The following is a 13021-nucleotide window of genomic DNA, read 5'->3' as shown; positions in this document are numbered from 1 at the left end:
GACCCGGTACCCACCAATGCTGCCAACCAGTGACCCGACACTGCTGATCAGGGACCGCCACCGCCGACCGCCCGACTGACCGCCCCACCGCCGACAGCAAGCAGCGACCCCCAACATTTACCATTGGCTGGCCAACACCCCCAGCAGGTTGCAGGCAGCAACACCAACTCCTCGACGCTATATCTTCAGGCCCAACTGTTTGCGTGAAGTCATCAAACACACGTTGCCTGATGTCATCACGCGGGACTCCACTGTCCCCATTACAAATCTCTTCATCAGTAATCCTCAACCAGGACTTCCCCCAACCCCTCACAAAAGCAATGGAACTAATTAAAGTGCATGGACACTATACCAATTGCTTATTTGACTCGGGGTCAACTGACAGTTTTATCCGCCCAGACCTGGCCCACCATTGCGGACTGGCTATTCACCCCACTGCAAAGAGAATACAGGGGTACTGTGTGGCAATGCTGAAAGTCCAGGGCATCTCGTTCACAGACTTCAAATTATTAGTTCTTCCCCAATTGTGTGCCCCTGCACTGCTGGGACTGGATTTTCAAAGCCAGTTTCAAAACGTTTCCATGCACTTTGAGGGGCCTCAGGCTCCACTCTCTGTCTGTAACCACTACACCCTGGAAGACTCCTGCCAGCGGCAGCCCAAGCCACCCGCCCCCATGCCCCGGGGCCTCACCTGTACTCTCTCCACCATACGAGTTGCTCCGCCAGCGCTTTTCGCAAACCTCACCCCTGGCTGGAAGCCTGTGGCCACCAAACGCCAGCAATATAGTTATGAACACAGGTAATTTATCACAAGCGAGGTGCGCAGACTGCTGGAGCGGGGCATTATTGAACCTAGCTCGAGTCCCTGGAGGGCCCAGGTGGTGGTTGTTAAAAACGGGGAGAAGCTGCGGATGATGGTTGACTACAGCCAGACAATCAACCACTTCACGCTTCTGGATGCGTACCCCCTTCCACGGATCACAGCTGTGGTGAATCAGATCACCCAATACCGTGTATTTTCCACCATCAACTTACATTCGGCCTATCATCAGCTCCCGATCCGCTGAGAAGACTGACCTGTCGCAGCCTTCGAAGCAAATGGGCAGCTGTATCAATTCCTCAGGCTACCCTTTGGGGTTACAAATGGCGTCGCGGTTTTCCAGCAGGAAATGGACTGGATGGTGGACCAGAACGGGCCGACTGCTACTTTCCCGTATCTGGATAATGTCACCATCTGCAGCCATGACACGCAGGATCACGATACCAACTTTGAGAAATTTTTTCAGGCTGCAACTCGGCTGCACCTGACCTACAATTTCATCAAGTGTGTCTTCCGGACAACTCGGCTTGCAATTCTACTGCTGACCGACCAATGCGCGGTATCCTTCATGTTTAGCAAATCCCAGCGAGGTAAGATCAAGAATGACAATATCGCCAGGTGGAGAATCGAGCTCTCCATCTTTAATTATGACATTCTGTATCGACCTGGTAATCTCAACAACCCGCCAGATGTGCTCTCAGGGGAACTTGCGCCAACATACAACTGGACAGGCTGCAGAGATTCCATAAGGAGCTCTGTCATCCGGGATCACTAGGTTCCCGCACTTTGTCAAAGCTCGCAGCCTTCCCTACACAGTCGAGATGATTCGCTCCATGACCCGAGCCTGCCAGATGTGCGCTGAGTGCAAGCCCCACTTCTTTCATCCGGAGAACACTCACGTCATCAAAGCCACCCTCCCCTTTGAGCGTCTCAGCGTAGACTTCAAGGGGTCCCTAACGTCGACCAACCATAACACCTATATCCTTACAGCCATTGACGAGTACTCCCACTTCCCGTTCGCTGTGCCCTGCTCAGACATGACTGCCTCCTCAGGAAGTCCTGCACAGCATCTTCGCCATTTTCGGGTACCCCAGTTACATCCACAGTGATAGGGGGTCCTCGTTAATGAGCACAGAGCTGCGGCAGTACCTTCTGGAGTGTGATATTGCTTCAAGCAGGACCACCAGCTATAACGCACGCGGTAATGGGCAAGTCAAAAGAAAGAATGCCACCGTCTGGAAAGCTGTTACGCTTGCCCTCTGGTCCAAAGGTCTCCCCACCTCTCGCTGGCAGGACGTGCTCACTAGTGCCCATCCGCTTCCTCCTATGCACCGCGACCAATGCCACTCCCCGTGAAAGGATGTTCTCTTTCCCGAGGAAATCCGAATCCGGAACGACCATACCGGCGTGGCTCACGGTTCCCGGTCCAGTCCTCTTATGACGTCATGTCCGGTACTCATAGAATGGCCTCTTGGTTGACCGAGTGACTCAGCTCCATGTGAACCCGCATTATGCCTACATTGAGTACCCGGACGGGTGGGAGGACACAGTCTCGGTAAGGGACCTAGCCCAAGCCGGATCATGCGCAGCAGTGCCTTTAACCCAACCTCCCCTTAATCCTTCTCCCCCAGGTCATGTGCTTGAACAGGGGGACCAGTACCACCCCACCAGCTCAGGCCAGACTGTCGACAACGCCGTTGGGGAATTGAGTGAAGCAGTGGCCGCACCCTACGAGCCTGCCGGCAACACGACTCCAGCGATCCCAATCCCGGCACCACAGCGGTCACACCGGATGGTCAGGCCCCCTGACCGGTACAGCTCCTAACCTCCATACACCCCAGGGTCAGTTCTCAAAGAAGGGGTGAATGTGATAGTACAGATTCTATCACCAATGTGTACAGATGGTAGTGTACATATGTACAGATGGTAGTGTAGGATGACTGTGATTGGCTGAGAGTGTAGCCACACCTACTGGCAGGTCTTAAAGGATTGCTCCTAGCCAGACCAGGTCATTTTCGACTGGTCGACCTACTTATAATATGTTCCAGTCTTTTCGATAATAAAGCCTTGGTTTGGATCAACAAGTCTTTGGTTCTTTCGACCCGCTCTACAGGAGGCTTGTTAAATAACTTAGTGAACAAGTTCAGTTACTTAAGTTTCACTGGAAAGAAAGTGATAAAGAACACTAATTTTTTCTTTATCTTGAGAAGGGGGGATGATTTAATTCAGGATAATGAGAACTATTTTTTAACCGTGTAAGTATACACCCTTCTCACTGTAGTAACTGTAGTGTGGGTTGTATGTATATGTGAGTGAGCGAATAGGTTTCCTGAGCTGGTGGAAGGCATCAGTAAGTAAAGTTTCTTCTGTTATTTTAATCTTGTATCTATTAGCTATTTAAGAAGTCTACCAAGTAACTCCAGAGACATAACATCATTGTTCTGGAAAGTCAGTTTTGTCATTGACTTGAGGAATTCAACTTACTCTCAGAAATACCTAATTTGCAGGTCGCCAACAAATTTTACTTCTCTCTCCATCTCTCCACAACATTTTTATGGCTGCCTCGCTAAAATCACAATTCCCATTAGTGTTGTAGATATTTTTTTTCCAGTTTTATTAAGGTCTGCGGCGGACATCAAACTCTCTAAAGAGCCCATCGGGAATTTGTAATCTGGAACAGTGCCTTTCTTATTAATACTGCTTTTGCAGAACAAATTGTGATGTTGTAATTTCAATACCAGCCTTTAGAGTGCTGTAAGGAGTTCTTGCTGGGACCTTATTTCATGTTTGTGTTGCACCAAGAACAAACAAGTTGTCGATCTCTGCTCGACCTTCAACTCTAAAAAAAATACATTTAAAATAAAGCACAATATCTCAGCCCTCACAATTTTTCTGAACAGAAATTGGATGATTTGATTCCTACCTTGGTAGACAAGCTTGAAGCCTTGTTTGTTTTCCGTGAGATCACTGTAGAAATGGATTATTGTGCTGTGAGTTGTGCTGAGCACGGCTGGTGGGAGATCTGCTCCACTGAATTGTCCAATTAGAGAGCTGGTGTAACTGGGTCCATTCCGAATCTCCAAGAAATCATGATTGGCTTCAGTTGAAAAATTTAGAAATTGGATCTCTGCACCTGTGTTAATGAAAACAGTTCTTTACTGCAAAATAGGATCATGATGAGGGGAAAAAAAACATTAAAAAGTCAAAGAAAGATTTGGATTGCAACTCAGCTGGGAAATCATGAGATATTTTGACAGGTACTTGGATACTGGAGTGATTTCAGTTAGCTGATCGGATTCCAGGGGAAATTCCAACATTAGAGCATATAATTACAAAGGACAGTCAGAATGGGTGGTCAGAATTTGACGGTTAAACCTTCTGACAAATTGTATAAAGCACTTGCAAAAGTTCCATAGTTGGTCAGTTCATTTTCAAGTCAGAGAACTCCAGCTGGCAAATCAAAAGCCAGGTATTCTTTCGCATTAATGGATGTAAAATTAGGAGCTGTAGGGTCTTGACCTTACAATCGGATATTCTAGCAGTGGTTCCATTTAAATGTTAAATTCAGCACGGTAACAGGCCTTTACGGCTCACGAGCCCGTACCACCCAATTACACCCAACCTACACCTCCAGTATATTTTGAAGGGTGGGAAGAAACTGGAGCACCCAGAGGAAACTCACACAGACACAGGGAGAATGTACACACTCCTCAAGGTGCAAGATTGGAGCCCCGGTCCTGATTGCTGGCACTGTAACAGGGTTACACTAACCGCTATACCAACCATGCCAACCTGAATCATTCTCAACTATTTTGGCTAAGGCCCACCTTGACTTACTCATTGTAAGACCACAGTCAATACAAGTTGGAAACAATGTCTCCTGCTCACAAATTATCAATACTGGTACACTCCAAGGATGCGTGCTTAGCCCACTGCTCTACTCATTATACACCCTGACTGTGTGGCCAGGCACAATTTCAGTGCCAACTACAAGTTTACCAATGACCACAGATTTTGGCAGAATCTCAAACAGCAACGAGGAACCATACAGAAGGGAGATAGATCAGCTCGTTGAATGGTGAAATGACAATAACCTTGGACTCAATGTCAGCTAAACCAAAGAGATGATTGTGGACTTCAGGATGAAGTCAGGGGAACCTGACCCAGTCCTCTTCGAGGGCTCAGTAGTGGAGAGGGCCAAGTACTTCAGATTCCTGGAGGTGAATATCTCTGAGGGTTGGTCCTGGAGCCTTCACATTGATGCATTCATAAAGAAGGCTCGCCAGTGGCTATACTTGTGAGATTCGGTATGTCACTGAAGACTCTCGTAAACTTCTGCAGGTGTACCGTGGAGAACATTCTGGCTGGCTGCATCACTGCCTGGTAATGGAGGTGCCAACTCTAACTCCAGAGTGTTGTTAGCTCGGCCTGTGACATAGACACCAGATTTCATTCCGTTGAGGACCTTTACATGAGGTGGCCTCTATCCTCAAAGACCCCCACCACCCAAGCCATTCCCTCTTCATTCTGCTACCATCGGGGAAAAGGTCCAGGAGCCTAAAGATGAGCACTCAGCGGCACAAGGACAGCTTCTTCCCCGCTGCCATCAGATTCCTGAATGATCAATGAACCACAGACAAGGCCTTACTTTTCGTGCGGTACTGTCTTTACTTTTTTTTAATAGTAATGTAAGATGGTTATAATGTGAATGTTTGCCTTACGATGCTGCCACAAAATAACTGAATTTCATGACAAGTTCTGATTCTGACTTCCGACCTTACATAGAATGGTCCACTAGTGACAATGACTGAACAATATATTCAAGTCATAGCAGCTCTGCAAGAAGCACATTTTTATCTAATTTAAATGGTTTTATTTAACAGTTTTAAAGACCTACATGAAAACGCGCTGTGGCCCCACAGTGGATCATGGACCATTGGTTGAGAAACAATGTACCAGATGATGCCACTTTGGGTGGAGAGGTCTGGATCAAGAACTCAGCACATGCAAGACCTGTTTTGTCCCCATTATGGATAAAGCGTATGCCCATAGTCAGGTTCCCCAGGCACACAATTGACTTGTCAGAAGGGACCAAGTGAAGTGGATCAAAATTTGCCAATGACACTAAACTGGGTGGAAAAACACATTGTGCAGAGCATTTAGAGAGTCTACAGAAAGATATAGATTGGATAAGGGAGTGGGCAAGGGGCTGGCAGATGGAGTATGATATTTGTAAATATGAGGTGACCTGGTTTGAAAGGAAGAAAAATAGAAGATCACATCATTATTAAAATGGTGAAAGATTGTAGCATGTTGTTATTTAGAGCAACTTGGGAGAGAGAGCATATTTATGTATGAATTGCAAAAGATTAGTTTGCAGGTGCTGGAGTTTGTAGAAACCAGGTGCCTACGCGCCTAGCACTGAGTACAAAATATGGGAACTCATATCACAGATTATAAGTTTAAAATTAGTAATAAATGTAATAATAAATTGTAATCCATTTAAACAACAGCACGGGAACAGTCCATTTCAGCACATGAGCCCGAGTTGCCCAATTTACACCCACGGAACGTTTCGAATGGTGGGAGGAAACCAGAGCCCTCAGGGAAAACCCACACTGATACGGGGGAGAACAGAAAATCTCCTTACAGACAATGTAGGATTCAAACCCCAGTCCCGATCGCTGGAGCTGTAAAGGCGTTGGGCTATCCGCTACGCCAACCATGCCGCTTCATCGCTGGAGGCAGTGAACTTAAGAGCAGGGAGGTTCTGCTGCAACTGGAGCGGGTACTGGTGAGGCCGCACCTAGAGTACTGGGTGTAATTCTGGTCTCCTTACTTGAAGGATGTAGTAGCTTTGGGAAGTGGAGCAGAGGAGGTTCACCTGGTTGATTCCAGGGATGAAGTGTTAGTCGATGAGGGAAGATTGATGTCCCTGGAACTGTACTCACCTGGATTCAGAAGAATGAGAGGGAATCTTATGGAAAAATATTATGAGATGCGTTTTTTTTCCCCCATTGGTAGGTGAGACTAGAACTAGCAGAGTAGAGTTAGGGCAGAGATGAAGAGTGATGTATTTGATGAATTCTCAGACCAAGAAAGCAGGCTCATTAAATATCTTAAATATATATTTTTGCATCATAGGGGAATTAAGGGGTGTTGGAAAAGGCAGATTGGTGTCAGTAAGTCCATAGCCAGAGTCGATGGTCCAGATGGCCAACTCCTGGTCCTGTTTCTTATGTTTTAAGTAAAACTAATGCGCATTGGTTTGAGGTGAGAGGGGGAGGATTTAAAAGGAACCTGAAAGACAACTTTTTCCACTTAGAAGGCAGTCTGGATCTGGAACAAGCTTCCAGTGGAAGTGATAGAAGCAGATATGAACAAAAGGCTCAAGAAAGATTTGGGCAGAAATCTAGATAGAGAAGGTTTAGTCCAAATGCAGGTGAATGGGACTTCCCCAGAATGCCGTCTTGGTTGGCGCGGATGAGTTGGGCACAAGGGCTTATTGTGCACTTATTGCGAAGCTGCAAAAATACTGCCACTGTAATCCTGCCAGAACCTCAAATGGTGTAAAAAGCTGTAAATTCACCTTAAATGCACTTAAATTAACAATCAGTATTTACCTTTGTGAGACAATTTGGCATTTCTTCTTCAATACGTTATCTCAGTTCCAGCGCTATGAAGTCAAATCATGCAAAATTTGTACATTATTGGCCTCTTTGCTTCGAGTTAAATGAACAAAATACATTTTCACTTCACCATTGACAATCTCTCTATTGTTTCACAGAAAACAACCAAATGTCTCCTATTACATAAACGTCCCGCTGCCCTGGAAAGGCAGTCAACATGCTGAAGGACCCCTCGGATCCCAGATACACTCTCTTCTCCCTCCTCCCATCAGGAGGAAGGTTCTAGAATATGAAAGCACACACCAACAGTCTTACGGTCAGCTTCTTTTTACCCACCTCGGCAGGCATCGGGCTCTTGAATGAACCCCATCATTTGGTGCTAATAGATCTTGCTTTTCATTGTAACTTTATACTCTGTGTTCTTGTTCTTCTACTCTACATGTTAGAGTACATCTCTCGGGAGAACCCTTCCACTCCACCAGGTAATAGTATGACAAATAACCTTGGGCCTCAGCGAATCCACTATATTTCATTGACATTGAACACTGTAAACACAATCATTTGGAAGATCTTAACATGCCAATATTATGATACTAGGATCTACTAATGTGCCTGAAATTTTTGCTTGCTTCAGGTGCTTTCATTCACTTTGAGATACGAATGTGAAACACCATTCTGATCTTTCTGCCACTGCACTAACCTCTTTCAAATAGTTATAAACAATCTGCCGGAGGAATTCAGCAGGTCAAACAGCATAATTAGGGGGAAAAACTGTTGTTGTTGATCGAAACCTTTAAATAATTTATTTGTCCTCCATGAGACAGCTCGACTTGCCGAGTTTTTTGGTTCAGATTCCAGCACCTACAGACTCCTTTCCACAGCTCGGTAAAGTCGCAGAACTCATCCTCCTTAATATTACGTCGAGTTACATGTTAAATTCTTCTCGTAATATTGGGGCATGAATCATTGACCTGCAAACCCAACACATCTTTGCAACATGGGAGAAAACTGGATCACCCGGAGAAATCCTATGTTGTCACAAGGGAAAATGCACAAATTCACTTCAGACACCAATAGATTTGAACATGGTTTGCTGGTGCTGTGTAATATCACTTACAGCGTCACCTTTTTTGTCACGGTTTTAGCTCCTTTGGCTTTGGATTGCAATTGTTTGAGAGCGTAGTTTGAATCCTGATATTGTGATCAGTGAAGATCTCCCCTCTCGGGAAAGAGGAAGAAAGGCTGGCATATTGAATTCTGTGCTGAATCTGAACAACTATGATGCATTTTATGACACTTGGCTCTCAAATTCACCAGGCTCATTCGCAAGGTGGTATTTCACCAAGGATTGCTAGATAACGACGCTGATTCACACAAGACTGAACCTTGTTTTGGATCATTGGTTCGCCATGTTGAATCATGAGATTGTACTTGTGTTGGATCATTGGTTCCTTTTTTTTTGTAACGTACAGCACGATAACGGGCCCTGATGGGCCATGTAACCCATACCTCTCAGATGCATCAATTAACTTCTATCCTGTACATTTTTGAAGGGTGTGAGGAAACTGGAGCACCTGGACAAAACCATGCCGATAAGGGGAAAATATACAAACTCCTGCAGACAGCGCTGGACTGTTGAATTGTTGGTTCACCATTTTTGTTCGCAAGAGTTTATACCCTGTGTTGGGTCATTAGTTTACTATGCTAATTCGCTTAGACCTTGTGTTGGATCATTGATTCAAATGAGATTAGACCTTGTGTTGGGTCGTGGGTTCACATGGGGACCCACATGAGAATGGACCTTGTGTTGGGTCACTGGTTGATGTGGGGACCCACGTGAGATTGGACCTTGTGTTGGGTCACTTGTTCACATGGGGGCCCACATGAGATTGGACCTTGTGTTGGATCTCTGGTTGACATGAGGATCCACATGAGATTGGACCTTGTGTTGGATCTCTGGTTGACATGAGGATCCACATGAGATTGGACCTTGTGTTGGATCTCAGGTTGACATGGGGACCCACAAGAGATTGGACCTTGTGTTGGGTCACTGGTTGTCATGGGGGCCCACATGAGATTTGACCGAGTGTTGTGTCACTGGTTGACATGGGGGCCCACATGAAAGGGCTGAACGCAAAGGCTGAAGAATAAGAGATGTAACTGATAGACTATTAGATTAAGAATTTGAACAGGGAGATGCTGAAAGCACATTTGTCTTGATAGGAGAAAATGAGAAATAGCAGCATGTTTTCAGAATACATCATCACCCATTTAACGCTGAGATGAAGAAGATTTCATTGAAAATTTAAAACACTAGCAAAGGCCATTTGTATCATCACATTGCCTTGATGCCTCCGGAAACAGTCAACAAATTCAAAGGCCCACTCCACTCATCATCCTCTCCTCCCCTTCCTCCTTCTGGGACATAGATGAGCTTCCAAACACAAATCTCCATGTTCAACAGCTGCTCTCCTATAGTTATCAGCATCTTAAATGGTCCTCTCATTGGTAAATATGCTCCTGCACTGTATTGTACAGCTCACTACACCCTGCACTTTGTCTTTGTAACACCCTACATTTTGTTTTATTTTTGCTGGAATTAAGAATGAATTGACTTTCCTGGATAGCATGCTAAACCAATATTCTCACTGCATCTTGGTGCACATGACAGAAAAACAATTCAGTTCACATTTATGCCTCCTCAGGGAAAGCTGTGCTACCCAATGCCTCCTTCTTGCACAGGGAGAGTAGTACATTCTACATTCACTTCCACAGGGTACGGGTGACCTATCACTGTCTACACATCCTAGAGCAGTCACCCCAATGCCCCTCCCCTCTCACCCCATCCCCCAGAAATCAGGCACTCAGCAGAATTTGAAGCCAATGTGGTAACAGTTCTTTACGTGCACATCTTAACACCCTCCATGAGTTCAGCTTGAACGAGGTGTGCATTCTTTCTTAAGGTATCTGCAAAGGTGAGGAGAGGAGACCAGGAAAGCACTGCTGCTACCTCAAAGCCCCAGGGATGCAAGGCTCGAGCCCGACCACAGGTGTTGTCCATGTGGAGTTTTCACATCCACCCTAGGACGGCCCGATTTTCATCTTGATGGTACGGTCTCACAGGCTACAGAGAAATGAAGGGAGCAGAGGATTCCTTTCTTGGGAGAGCTGGCACGGAATTGATGAGCCAAAGAGTCTCCTGCACGCAGATGGCAAGTCACCAGCTGTGTGCGTGATTTCTGAGGTGGCGTGGTGGTGGGGAAGGTGACTTCTCTAGAATGACCAAACAGTAAGTGTCACACACACACATATCCCAAGAAGCTGAATGTGTACAACAATCACCTTCTCAGTTCAGCAGCTTGTGGATGTTGTAGTATCAACAACAACAAAAAATCAGCTAACTGGATCACTTATTGTCAATGCTTGGGTGTTTATATGATTTGAATTGTAAATCACAGTAAAATCTCTGCCATTTTCAGATGTCCCAGGATTTGAAGGTCATCTTGACGTCTGCTTTATATGTGAAAGGCATGAAGGTCAAAATAACAGGTCCATTCACATCAAGGGATCTGGTTATCTTTGAGTGGTACGGTTACGAGATGTCTACTCAATGCATCACTCCAATGGAATGACCCGTCCATCTCTGCCACCAAACCATCCATGAACAAGAATGCCAGGTGCTCCATCTCCATTCACATTTGAGCATCAAGAGCAGAGTGCCTTCCTTGAATTGCATCCCAGTACTTGCTGCAGAAGAACTCCTTGCAAGGCTGGTGTCTCATTATTATGCAACAGACTCTGGCAAGGCACTTCCAAACCTGCAAAAGCACGTGATCATCAGCCGAGGACATCCCAGTGGTTTGTCGCAATGGAATAACCTGTGTCATACTTATACCTCTTGGCAAGTTAAAAGCAGTGCATCTTTGACAGATCAAGATTCCAAATCTGTCTGTACACTATTTGGTTGCTTGCAAGCATCACCTCTTTTGTTGCTTCCCTCCTAGTGTTCCTTTCACAAAGCAGTCTCCCCTGTATCGACTCCGTCTATGCCTCCCGCAGCCAACATATTAAAGGTCCAGCCAACCTCCATCTCTCTCTTCTTTCTCCCAGCATCAGGCAGAAGGTGGATGAGGCTGAAATCAGGTACCTCCAGATTCAAGAAAAGTTTTTTTCCTGCTTTTATCTAGCTCTTGACTGGATCTTCCTTCATTAAAGATAATGTTTATGCATTTCCTGAAATCATGCACTTTATCCCAGGAATGTGACACTCCAGCCCCTTTCACATCAACGTGACCGTGTGTGTTTACTGGCTAATATAGCAGGTCCATTCCCAGTAATCGTGTGGTGTGAAACGTCCTAACCTGGCAGGGTGAGTCAAATTCAACGAGGCTCTAACATTTGGTGGGGGGGGAAAGTGTCAGAGCCCGGACGAGTTAACTCACTCATCGCCTTCTGGCAGATTGAAAGCACAACCTGCTCTCGCATTGTCACCACTGGAGGCGACCCCCCCCCTTAAGATTAACCAGGTAAATCATGGTGCATGAGAAAGACTCCCAAGTGCAGCAGGCCCGGTAAGTCTTCCCACTTCCTAGGAGGGTTGGCAGTGTGAAAGGGACTTCTATATTTTTTGACTTCGTGTAATACTACATCCTGCACTTGTGTTTCATTATTTCAGGACCTGCTGTAGTTAAGTATGAATCGACTTGTCTGGTGAAACACAAGCCAAGGCTTTTCACTGTATCTTGGTGCATGTGACAATAAAAAAAATCAATTCATTTCTCTTCTTCATATCACTATTGTTCATGCTCCTCATTTTTGACTCTGTCTCATCTCACTGCCCTCCCCCCACCCCCCCCCACCCCACCTCCACCACCAATTTTACCGGCCTGACTGTGTTCATTAAAATCAGAATGAAGTTCTGAACATTGCAACCCCCTGATTTAGTCATGACTCTCTCTCCCTCCTGTCCACTGCAAGAGTGGTCTCCATTGCAACATGTGGTTGATATACCAGTGTCCAGCATTTCAGGGGGAGAGTGTCAGTATTCCTGGTGTTTTATCCTCTGGCCTGGTCCTTCAAGGAGGGTTGGATTTGGTGCCCAAACAAACAGTCAGGGATTGAGTAGAGGAACAGGGACAAATGCACAAGACAGTAGTCAATTATATAAATCACTGCTTTAATTTTAAGGCCGAGATGTACTGTGCGTGCAAATTAATCATGAGAACACTGCTGTTTTCCATGCTGTTTTGTGCTGTTCAGCATGAATGAGTGGGAAATTTGGTTCATCAATTTTTAAGGGATTTTTTTTCCACATTGAAAAGCACCGAGATAAATGATAGATTTTCTCATAAACTTTCTTTAGCAGGCAAGGTATCATTTCTCCATGGGAGTTGCTGAATTTAGAATCAATTGACATCAGTTTGAGCTTCAGCAAATAGCCGCGGTAATCTTCAGTATACACATGCTTTACCTTCCCAGCGCACTGGCCCGCAATCATTAAGGCCAAGAGGTAATCACGAATATAGTGAGTGTGGAATTTGGATTTCTTTTAAGATGTGCCACAGCCTAATGG

General features: G+C 45.6%; 1 protein-coding gene across 1 annotated transcript in view; it reads right to left on the bottom strand.

The window, feature by feature from the left end:
• The window catches only part of LOC138736174 (CUB and sushi domain-containing protein 1-like), a 2349200-nt gene that overhangs the window by 366846 nt on the left and 1969333 nt on the right, over positions 1–13021 (bottom strand). The window contains exon 42 of the mRNA XM_069885244.1: positions 3744–3953. Within this exon, the coding sequence (XP_069741345.1) occupies positions 3744–3953 (210 nt within the window). The remainder of the gene's footprint in view (positions 1–3743; positions 3954–13021) is intronic.

Source organism: Narcine bancroftii, chromosome 6 (genome assembly GCF_036971445.1).
Source record: "Narcine bancroftii isolate sNarBan1 chromosome 6, sNarBan1.hap1, whole genome shotgun sequence".
Classification (NCBI taxonomy): domain Eukaryota; kingdom Metazoa; phylum Chordata; class Chondrichthyes; order Torpediniformes; family Narcinidae; genus Narcine; species Narcine bancroftii.
This window is presented reverse-complemented; position numbering and strand designations above follow the sequence as displayed.